The sequence below is a fragment of the Polypterus senegalus genome, chromosome 5 (genome assembly GCF_016835505.1).
Source record: "Polypterus senegalus isolate Bchr_013 chromosome 5, ASM1683550v1, whole genome shotgun sequence".
Classification (NCBI taxonomy): Eukaryota; Metazoa; Chordata; class Cladistia; order Polypteriformes; family Polypteridae; genus Polypterus; species Polypterus senegalus.
In genome coordinates, this window is record NC_053158.1 from 163399968 (window position 1) to 163412183 (window position 12216).

General features: G+C 38.4%; 1 protein-coding gene across 5 annotated transcripts in view; it reads left to right on the plus strand.

Annotated features, from left to right (window-relative positions):
• The window catches only part of pard3aa (par-3 family cell polarity regulator alpha, a), a 900153-nt gene that overhangs the window by 571395 nt on the left and 316542 nt on the right, over window positions 1-12216 (plus strand). For all 5 annotated transcript variants that reach the window (XM_039753567.1, XM_039753563.1, XM_039753564.1 and 2 more), the window contains one exon: window positions 4287-4473. In XM_039753567.1, the coding sequence (XP_039609501.1) occupies window positions 4287-4473 (187 nt within the window). The remainder of the gene's footprint in view (window positions 1-4286; window positions 4474-12216) is intronic.

Genomic DNA, 12216 nt, shown 5'->3' on the forward strand with positions numbered 1-12216 from the left:
TGATTCCATCCCAGTTGTGTCATCTAGGGGAGTAGAGCGGCTAGGAGGTGACACTCTGACTGATCCCTCAGCAAAGGCAGTATATGTCTGTACAGGCATCATTCGTCAGTTTGTGGTGGCTTGTTATGCCATTATTATTCTTTTTCCAACTCTAAGTTACCATGTCATCATCAACAGCTGTAGGATATTTAAGTTTAAGTCATTTATGTTTTGTGGTTTAAAGAACAGTAATTTTGATTCATGGTCATTTTGTTAATATGTTTGAAATGCTTTCCCTTAAGTAATAAAACATCATTCATTTCTTCTGATTAACTGTCAACTGAGGCACATGTGTTGTCTCTGCTGAGGGATCGATCACTCACAGTGTCACTTCACCTCCCAGCAACTGCACTCCCCGAAACAGCACAGTTGGGAGGCAGATTTCTGATGCTGGTAATTATGAGCAGGGGGTTCTACCACCCGGCTAAATGACCATCTTCCAATCTAAAGGCTTACCCGTTACATAGCCTATTGTACATTCGGCCATAAATGTGACCAAATGTGCAAACTGCTTGCACATTGTGACATACTACTTGCTGCATCTAAAACATAATTAGTTTGTTTCATTTGCAAATAAAAAAATGGAAGCCTATGGAAAATAATTAAGAGTCAGCTGAAAAGAAAACTTCTGGGAAATTATGCAGTTTGCGTCTACGGAATTTCCCTAAATCAAGATTACAGCAACTCAAGACCTACTGGTTCTATATGTATTGTATAGTTCTCAATGCAAAAAAATATATTCTCGTATTTGCATGAAACATCATCTCGACCAGCTTCCATTCATGTCCCCTTATTCTTGTTGAAGAGTAAATTTTGAATTATCAGTTGTCATCTATTTGTCAAACATTTAAACATTGCCATTTTATCGCCAAAAACTACATATGCTTAAAAGATTGTTTTTTTCTCATAACTTATATGCTTCATTCCTGGAGCCAGTTTCCCATTCCTTCCCTAACCTTTCACTATCATCTTTATGCTCTTTTGTTATATGGAGAATAAAAGGGAACACAGTATTCCAGATGTGATAACACAGGTATGTTATGCCAGCCTTTTAAATTCCTACCCTGCACTATTAGGACTCTTGGGTGTTAATGCTAACCCTAACATCACCCATCCCCCTTTAAATTCTGATGTTATTTTGTACATTTATTTGAAATTTTGATGTTAATGTATTTTAGAGTTATTTTGATGACATAACCACTCTCCCATTTTATACTGTGGCTACTGCCATTTGGGGTTTTCTGCGTTCATCATGACCTTATTGTTTTCAGCAGCAAAGCCAGATTCCTACCAAATGACATCTGGTTGTATCACGAGTTATGTTATTTTCACACCAATATTTAAGGTGGCAGTTTGGTTGTTTCAGTGTTCATATCTGTGGGTAAAAAATAAATCTTTTAATGTGTATAGGCAGATTTAAAGACTAATTCAAGTTATGATTTTTGTGTGGACTTTGACAGAAATTTTTGCTTAGCATTTTGGAGTTGGGTTTCTTGATTTTTTCTTTTTTTATTCTTTTTTTTTTCTTTTTTTTCTCTAACTCCTTGTTTAAATTCTCTTGCTCTCTCTTTCTCATTCATCCCTGGTGCATTTTCAAACCTTTTTTGCCCCCTTATCCTTACTTTTTTCATCTGGAGAAGACTGCTAGTTTTTCTCATAGGGCATATTGCTTAATTCTAGAATCCCCAGTTGTACAGTTATATCTAATGTATTTATGATTAATACCTTATTGTTTTTCAAATAAAATCCCAGCATGTTAATGAAATACAACACCCCCTTCTCAATTCATGTTGACAGTCCAGTGCCACACAGAGATGCATCTTTATTTGTCTTGTATTATTTTAATTGTTTCAATTGGGCAAGGTTGTGGGGCATCTGTTGGTGAAGAAAGATTCACGGATCTTGACTTTGCTGATGATGCTGTGATCTTCGCGGAGTCAATGGAGGCTCTGATCGTGGCGCTCAAGAGACTGAGTGAGAAGTCTGAGTGTCTGGGCTTGCAAGTTTACTTGATAAAAACCAAGATCCAGACTTTTAGTGACCTCTTGGGCATAGCCATCAGCAGTGTGTCTGTTTGTGGAGAGAGTGTCGACCTTGTTGAGAGGTTTACTTACCTTGGCAGCGACATTTATGTCTCTGTTGACTCTTCCTATGAAGTCAGTAGACAGATTAGGGAGAACATGGTGAGTCATGAGGTCACTGGAAAGGGGAGTGTGGTGCTCCCGATATCTATGCAAAAGGACCAAGATCCAAGTCTTTAGAGTCCTGACGCTTCCTGTCTTGTTATATGGTTAAGAGACATGGATGCTATCCAGTGAACTGAGACGAAGAATGGGCTCCTTTGGTATTATGTCTCTCTGGAAAATCCTTGGGTACTGTTGGTTTGACTTTGGTTGCTCATGGAGTCCCGAATGAGGCACATTACCTCCATTGTGAGGTAGCATCAGTTACGGCACTACGGCCATGTGGAGTGTTTTCCTTAGGGTGATCCAGCTCATAAGATCCTCATTGTTGGGGACCCGAGTGGCTAGACCAGGCCAAGGGGTCGCCCACGTAACACAGATTGAGGGTCAATTCCAGAGGGTGGGACTGGACCGCGTGTCTGCCTTGGGAGTTACCAACCGGGATTCCGAGTTATTTCGTTGTGTAGTGGGTACGGGAACGCACTGTACCAGTGTGTATGCTCCCCAACTTGACTTGACTTGAATTATTTCACCAGATATATTTGATAAACAAATTGCCTGCATTTAACAAGGATGGCGTGATCACCTTTTTGTACAATTTGAAAATCTTGAGTCATTTCAGTGGTAGCTGTGTAAAAATGTGACATACTGTGGCGGGCGGCTGGGGGCTGTGCCCTGCCAGGATGCCTGGAAGGACAGGGAGAGGGACTATGCCTCCCCCGGACCACGAGAGGGCAGCTGCCCTGGTTTGTATGGGGGCCACGGCCAGGGGGAGCCCTGGACATCAGCACTGAAAGAATACCTGGGACACCCAGGTAGTGCTGCAAGAAGTTCATCAGAGGGCACCTGGAGCATGTCCAGGTGGGGATAAATGAGGCCGCCTCCCTCCAGTCATCAGCCGGAGTTGGGAGGAAGAGGACAACGCTCAGAGGAGTGGAGTGGAGGTGGTGAAGGAAGGACTGTTAGAAGGCCCAGACGTAGGGGTGTTTGGTGCAGGTACACTGGGTTGTGTGCGGGACTGTTCATTGTAAATAATGTAAATAAATACGTGCGCGTTTTGGAACTGTTGGAGTCTGCCTGTTGGTGTTTGTGCTGGTTTTCCACAATACGTTTAAGAATAATTTCACACAGTGTAAGGCTATTTTATGCCATAATATTAAAAACAAGTTAAAATGTGCTTGTTTTTATTTTGGCTGTGGTAAGTTATGTCTAATGTATGTTGCCTAAATATTTTATACTGAAGCAGACTGGCACGATAGAAATGGATATCTGTATTTGTCTTTTGATCCATGCTTAACTCTCTAACACTTAAGGTGTTAAGTTTTGATCTTTTCCTAAAGGCACATAGATGGACAGAAAATATGTCAGTTATTTTTTTCCTCAGAAAGAGGTGACTAATCCAGCCCAACTCTTTGACAAGGTGTTTTTTTGAGGTTTGTTCATTCTTAATAAGTGAGCACCAAAAGTGGAAATTGTCTTTCCTGTTAATTGCATTTGTGTTCAAGAATTACCTTTTGGTTTGATTTAATTTACTTGAATAGTTTTAGGTATGAAGTAATGTAGAAGATTATCTGTAATAAAATCACTTTAATTTCCCTTCCTTGATAGAATGGGAAATTAAATTGTACTTTTGTTTTAGTCTAAGCTAGTTTAAACAAGACCCTCTAAGGTAATGGTAAGCATAAAAATTCTGGCTTGAAATGTGTTGTTTTTAATGATCCTCTGCTTATGACTTGTGCTTTTGTACTTGCACACATTTCATGCCAACAATCAAACAATTAAATTAATTGTACTAATACACAGATTTTGACCTTGAGCATTTTTTCTGCCAATGTGTTAAGTATTCATGTTTTCAATATTCAGACTCAATATTGGGTAATTTGCCCCGCTATCTTGAGCTATTATTTCCAGACTTTTCAAGTATATTTTTAGACTGGCAGCTTCTGGAGATAATTTTAAAATTGTTTTCACATGAAAATGTTAACTGCTTTTTATTTTTATTAATAATTCCATTATAAAATTTAAGTCATGTCAAATATGTATACGTCCTCCTTTTCTCCACAGGTAATTACCAGCTGTCTCCCACAGTGAACATGCCTCAGGATGACACTGTCATTATTGAAGATGACAGACCGCCTGTCCTTCCAGCTCGCCTCTCAGACCAGTCATCTTCCAGCTCTCATGATGACATGGGCTTTGCCACAGATGGGACAGGCTCTTGGGCCAAAGATATACAAGAGCAGAATGAATGGTGAGTTATTCTGGAGCTTGAGGTTTCTTTGATTTATTATTTGAACTGTCTGGTATCTGAGTTTGACCCCATCTCTTCTAGCATAAATCTAGGAAAATATTTTGTTGTATGTGACAGGGTTTGTGATTATAATAGGTTAATGTATACATTTTTGTTATTATCTTTGACAGAAAAGGAGATGGAAAGAATAATTTATTGAAATTAATGCAGGGTTTATGGACTGCAAATATGAAGTGTAGTCAAAACTTGTTGCATCTTAGGTTAAATTTGTAATACAACTTTTTACAGTCCACTGCTTTCAGAATATGCTTCGTCAGCAGAGACAGATTTTAGCTGAAGTTTATATTATTTATCAAAGCAGTCCTGTATTCTTGGCAGTCTGCTTCGGTGCACCCATTGCTTCAATACTGTCTTCCTCTTTGGCTGATTCAACTCTGCATCTCTTAAGTAATACTTTCATTTTTGGATTGAGATGAAAGTCTGTTTTGGTGCAGGGACAGGAGAGTAAAAAGTCTGTGGAAGTGCAAATATTCATTGTGAAGAAGCAGCTGATGTTTGGGAATACACTCCTTCTTTGTGTTGTTTATTTGATAAGATCCTTTGGTGGTTGACAGATTCACTGCCATTGGGAAACCTGCATCGGTTTTCCTCTTTGCAATTGCCATTTAACAATTTTTTTTTGATTATAACATGAAACTGTTATGTATTTAAAAAATTTAGAAAATTGTGTTCAACACACAAAAACCAACGAGCAACAGTACCATTTCAAGCCCAGACACACATTTCATGGGAAATAGATGATACCACAGTCAGTAATCTGTCCTTCAGGTCACTGATATCATGAACTTTCCTGCTATGCATGCTCCTTTATCTTACCCCATAACCAGAAATCACAGGATGTCAAATCAGGGGAGTGTGGAGGCCATGGCATTGGTCCACCACACCCTATGCATCGACCTTGAAAGCTGTGGTCGAGATAAAAATAAACCATTACTGTTAACATAATTTTAACTCACTTTAACTCATTTTAACTGGTTAATTCAAGAAGTTATTTCACCCACCCCGGGGATAGGTAGAAGGCAGAAGAAACTTCTGCTGGTCTACATCAGTGATCTTCTCCATCTCTATGTACCTGCCCGCCCACTAAGGTCCTCTGATTTTTCCCCGCACACTAATCTTCACTCCATGAGTGACAGGGCCTTCAGCTGTATAGCGCCCAGACTCTGGAATGACCTACTGAAATTAATTAGATCAGCTAACTCCTTGAATTCTTTTAAAAAACAACTTAAAACTCATCTGTTCAGGAAGGCTTTTAGCTCTACCTGACTTTATTACCCTTCTCTCAGTTTACCTCTGTGTTAAGATGCTCATGTAACCTGTGTGTGTGTGTGCTAGGCCATCAATTATGTTGTCTGTTAGGCTTTTCTCTGAATTTACTGTCTTAATCTTCTTTATTTGGTTTGTACAATGCTATATACTGTATACCCTGCCATTCTCTCTTGACCTCTGTGTAGTGCCTTGAGCACGGGAAAGGCGCTATATAAATAAAATGTATTATTATTATTATTAAAGCAACAGGATAATTATTACTCCTGGATGTATAAATACTGTCTTAAACCTTTGAGATTCCATGATAGGTTTGGTAAATTAACTTGGTAAAAGAATGCCTGAGAACTCTTGCAATGCTTGTACTTTTTACATGTGTTATAATATGTTATCAGTGATCTCTCCAATACATTTGTAGAAGGAAGTCAGTTCCTTGAACTGTGCGTAGGATAGTTTTCAGTGTACGTCACCCAGCCAAAATCAAGTCTTGGCATGTCTACCTGGTAAGGTCTGCCTAAGAATTAAAAGTACAGAGCAACAAACACAATAGGAAGTGGAGAAGTATCTAGAAGGGCCAGTGTATACTTTGAGAACACCTCTGCAAATTGGAATTTCAGAAACACAACTCTAGTTTTTAATAATTTGAATTAAGTAAAATATGCTTACTGCGGTGGGTTGGCACCCTGCCCAGGATTGGTTCCTGCCTTGTGCCCTGTGTTGGCTGGGATTGGCTCCAGCAGACCCCCGTGACCCTGTATTCGGATTCAGCGGGTTGGAAAATGGATGGATGGAAAATATGCTTATTTACATTCAGCAGAGATAAGATAATGCACATTAACATTAAAGACCTGCTTAGTTCAATTGAGGTTCTTGGGATGCAAGGTAAAAACCCACCCTAGACAAGGCACCAGTCGATTCTAGGGTTCATACATAGAGGCAATTTGCAATCCCCTCTTAACTTAAATTACAGCATCTTCATTGTAGTAGGAATACCGCACACAAAGAAATATTAATTGAGAATTTAAATGATAAAACATGATAGCATAGTGCTTGGAACCAAGTCATGTACAGTATATAGTTTACACATTGTTATCTTCATATTTCAGTTGTTATTCATTGAAATGGTTAATAAATGGTTAATATTTATGCCATTTCAAGTTTGATGTCATGGATATGTATTCTTTTTTGAATCCATGTACTCCACTTCATTTTTCATGGAATCACACCACAGTCCATCCCAGGCAGCACATTTTGCACTCCGGTAACTGCCGGTGGTTACCTGTGAACTCATGACATCTGGATTGCATAGACCTTCTGAGGCAGTGCTTTCACATAAAGAACAATAACAGAAATCTTATGCCTGAGCGTGCAGGTATTGCCACTAAATCTCTGCAAGCAGAGAGCTTCCTCTTGACGTCAGCTGAGCTCTCTTTCTCACTCGTCGTCCACCTTCTGCGCAGCTCCGTTACATCAAGTTCTGTGGTCCCTCTTCCTTTACACTGTCCAGAGACATGACACTATAAATTTGCCTGATGTAAATGTTTGTGTGCCCATGTAGGTTTTCTATCCTGCCTTGTGCATGTTTGTTACTGGATCCATAAGATTACAATGAAAAATGTAAGTGTGAAAAAAAAAAATGGAATTCTTTGTACTACATCCACTCCTACATAGTGACCTAATGCAGACGGTTTTTGATGCAGCAAACGTCAATCACCAGTTCCTTGGTTTTGCTGACAAGTTAAGTTGCAGACAATTCTTTCTGCACCAAGAAACAAAGTTATCGGCCTGACTCCTATGCTGTGTCTCTCATCCTGCACACCTGCAACCCCCCAAATCATCTGAGAATTTCTTAAAGTGACATGACCTGATGTAATACAGTATGTAACCTGAGTTGTACAGAGTGAAGAGAAAAGGAGGCAGGACTGTTCCTTGTGGTGCTCCAGTGTTGCTCACATCCATATCATAGACACAGTCCTCGAGTTTCACACACTGCCATCTGCCCAACAGGGGGTCCATTATCCAGGACACTATGGGCTCACCCACCTGCGTATCTCTGAGCTTAACTGTTAACTATAACTATTATTAGCTCTTACTATTCCTTATTGCAAGTAGAAGGTGATGACGTGTCAGATGTTTGCATAGTTGATCTATCAAATTTGCATGAAATCTTAACTGATCTAAATAGAAAAAATTGAGCAAAATGTGACTTGTAAATCAGCAGTGATTCTATATCAGGCTTTGTTTAGTTAAGGCTGCTTAATGAATAATTCCATTGTTGCTGTTCTTATTTTTATTATATGTTTGGTTGGATAAGCAGTGGATAATGGATGGATGGAGGGACGTTTGGATGAAGTTACTATTGTTCTTCGTTCTATATGAATGGCAACCAGGTTTAACAGCATTCTGCAGAGGACTCATACAGAGTACTTGCATATTTGGATGCAGCGGCTTCTCATTTGAAAATCAAAGATTTCAAGTTTAGTTTTGTAGCTGATCTTATGCACCAGTAACGACTGTGCTTTCAACCTTTGTGCAGGACATTTATGTAATTGTTGAGTTTTTCAGCCTCCTTTATAGTATGTCAGTGCATAATACACTGTTAATACTAGTGGATTTTGTTCCCTGTGGTTTGTAAAGGAAGCCCACCTGAGCCTTTGTACATGTTAGACTTTTAAAGCTTAAATCAGAAATAGCCTTCAGGTAGCATGTTAGGTAAATGTTGAGAATTTCCTTTTCTTAATTCTTTAGGCTGACATATGAATTTCATGTTCTGAAAGACTTCTTACTAAAGCCCAATGGTTTGCCTATTCCTTTGGAATGTTAAAGCTCAGCGTCTGACTTAATCAATAATAATATTTTTTTCCACTTCTTATATTGAATTTCATATCCACATGGGAAGTACTAGAGTCTGTAACTGGTTATGTATTAACATTTTCACTAAGGTTGTCAACTGACAGAGTGGTTTTGAGGGAAGTACATGCTGTTGCATTTAAATTACATTTCTCAAGAATGCATGAGACCAAGCCATGCATTTCCGTTGTGTGTTAAATTAAGACATTTTAGTGTTAAGGCATTGATGGTGTAGTGCAGAGGCTTGCCTTTACAAATCCCTTTGGGTTATAAGGAGCAGAGTAACACATAATAATAATCAGCAAGCAGGGCATGGAGAACCAGCTGACGCAGATGAGGGAAAAAGGTTGGTTTCTCACATGTTGAATTTGACCTGAGTGGCAATTCATTCTCAGAAAGAGACATTCTCATCAATTCCCTGCCTTCGTAGCCACGGCCATATAAAAGTGTATGTTTTGATGAGAATAGACTTTATAGTTTTTCATTTCCTGTTTACTTAATATTTCAATTACACCACTGAGACAAGATGCGAGTCTCCCAAGGAGCTGTTTACATCAAGGGTACTGCATGACTTGCTTGAAGTTCTGAAATTTCCCAATAAGTTCCACTTGTGTGTCACTGTTTTTATTGAACTAATTTCAAAATAACTGCTAATGTTTACTGTGCTTATTGTCGTCAGGTTATCTCTCAGTCTCCATGGGTTTAAAATGTAAGCATTAATTTTCTTAAATCTTTCCTCATAGTTGATGACTTTGATGGTGGTTGAAGAGGCTCCCCTGCTGTCTTTGTAAAGTGCTTTCCGTGTCTAGAAAAGCGCTATATAAATGTAACCTAATCTAATACCTCTTCCTTACGTGGCATTATTTCTTCTGTATTTATCTACAGACCAATACTGCAGGCAGCATTCTGGATGTGACCCACTCCACCCAGTGCTGGAGCTATATAATTGAATGGTTTATTTGCCTTCTTAATTGCTGGTGTGCAAAGAGTGGGTGATGACAATGACAGCTCCTCGGCAACTTCTAAGTCTTAAAGACTTACAAGTTGTACATTCCAGCTTCAGATCCCCTACTGTAAAATTATATGGTGTATTTTTACTTCCCACTTTCCTTTTACTTACATTAAACTTTACCTGTCACATATCTGTGTAAATGTTAATTTTATTCAAGTTTATCTGTATGGATTTTTGGCTGTGGCCTATTTTAGCACTATCTGCCCTGTTTTACCGAATTCATCGTGATTATATAAACTCTGCATCACTAATGCTTGTTTTTACTCAGCATGTTTAGCTGATGACACTTTATCATCATCATCATATTAGGGTTGAAACAGAGTAGTCTGAAATAAATGGTTAATGTTTACCCCATTTCAAGTTTAATGCCATGGGTATTTATTCATTCCTGAATCCATGTACTCGAGTTCATTGTCAAAGTGTTGTGGGATTGAGCCTCGTCTGGCAGCTTTGGGCACAAACTGGATTGGGTCCTAGTCTGTGGCAGGATACATACACCGACTTGCACTAACTCTGGGTTTGTTTCTTAGGTTTGTAAATCATTATTTAATCTATTATGAATATTAATTGCTATTTGTTACTTGATTATTCTAAATGAAATTTGGTTAAGGAGGATGAAATTACAATTTATATGAATTGATACCTTCAACAAAAAAAATCGACTTGGCTTTTATGTTCTGGTGTATGTCTGGGTGGAGCTGATACATTTACAAACTGGGAACACTTAAAAGAATTTATTGTACACTTATGTCAGTGTCATATCTGAGATTTTAATAACACAGCAGCTATTCAAAGACCTCTCATGCCACATTCAATAAAATAGAGGAGTATATAGGAAAATAGAAGTAGTAAAACATCAGATGTGTGGCTGATGCACTTTGCAGTATACCAGTAGGCTATCGATTAGTGCCTTGCTCTGCACAAGCCTGTCACGTAACAAAAAGTGCCAAAGTCTACTACTTCACATCAAATTCATTGTAATATATACAGTATTCTTCATACTTTTAATTAATATTTGATGCTACACAGATCTAATTTGTACACAGACCTTAGACTGCTTTACCTAATCTTAAGCGTTCTTGATTTCAGTCTAGTTCTTCTTATGAGCAAATTACTTATAAGCAAATTAAAATAAAATAAAAAAGGATTAATAAGTGGAATGCTTTACTATAGAATACCAGTAATCTGTGTACCTTCTGCATTGTAGGACTGCATGAGTTATAGTCTGTTAGTATGGAGCGTCACAGACTTCATTGCTGGTTTTCTCTAAGAATGTGCCTTTTTGCATTTCTTGCAAATTTTCAAATTAAGGCAAATGATGTAATTTAACAAAAATTAAATACAGGGAAAATCATGAGTAAGATTTTATAATCTGATGTTGACTTCACTCCATTCATATTAGGCACTTGTCAGTGGAGCACTCTAGATTCGCCGGTTAATGCATCACCATATTAACCAGCGTAAAAGAAATTCTATGTTTCCCATACTGCTGTTGGGCACAAGTTACAGTCAGTGAAAAAGAAGCAATAGTCTTTTCCAGCTCCATTTTATGCACCTTCATACTGTTCTGCTTGACTGCCAGGGTGTATTTAGAATTTTCTACCTATGCTTTTTTTCTAAATCTTTTATTTTTAGCACTGTGTGCTAAAAGTTCACCTGAACTTTGTTAGCTAGTGGTCAGAACCTTGAAACATTTAATAAAACTACTTTAAAGTGAAGGGGAAACATGATTGTCCTGTAATATCACCTTTATTAAGGAGGCACGAAAATTTACAATGGACTTGTAGTGTATGCTAAATTAGATCTGTGGTCCAACCTTTGTGTTACTTTCTGAAATTAGCTTGACTGCTTTTCCAGATTTAAATGCAAATTGAATTTTATACAGGTAAAATTCAGTACTTGCAGGAAAATTATTTTCAAGAAAAGTATTATAGTGACCAGAGCTCAATGGCAGCATCTGGTGTTCAGTGATAAGACATCCAGCAAAGTGCAGCATTTCAGGAGGTTTTCTGTGTGACACACACCCTGACATAAACAGTTGGGAAGCAATTTTTGCTGCTTTTATTGAAAACAACGTAAACTGTCTTCTTTTAGTCTGACATTTATCCATACATTTTATAAAAACTCACCAACTCCCCTGCATGATGCTGCAGACCTTTCTTACTTAGTTAATGAGATTGTATTTTTCTTACAAGTGACAGAGTGCCTTTTTAACACATTTCTGGCTCAGACAATGCTTTCAATAGGGAATAAGGGCAATTTGCCATGCATTATATCCACTTCAGAGATTCTGGGATGAACATTAGATGTCATTCCAGTCTACCACGGGATATATACTAGCACAGAGGCACTGTGGCAAGTTATGTCAACTGGTAGCTTGTGTCTTTGGATCATTAAGCAAATGCTTAGCAGTCATAACTGAGACAAACCTCAGGCCAAAGTGTTGTTGGACAGCATCACAATCTGCAGTGTCCATGCTGTCTGCTCATGGGTTTTCCTTTTAAACTGCTTTAAGTGAAAAAACACTTTTCTGCAGTGATCACACAGGTTTCATG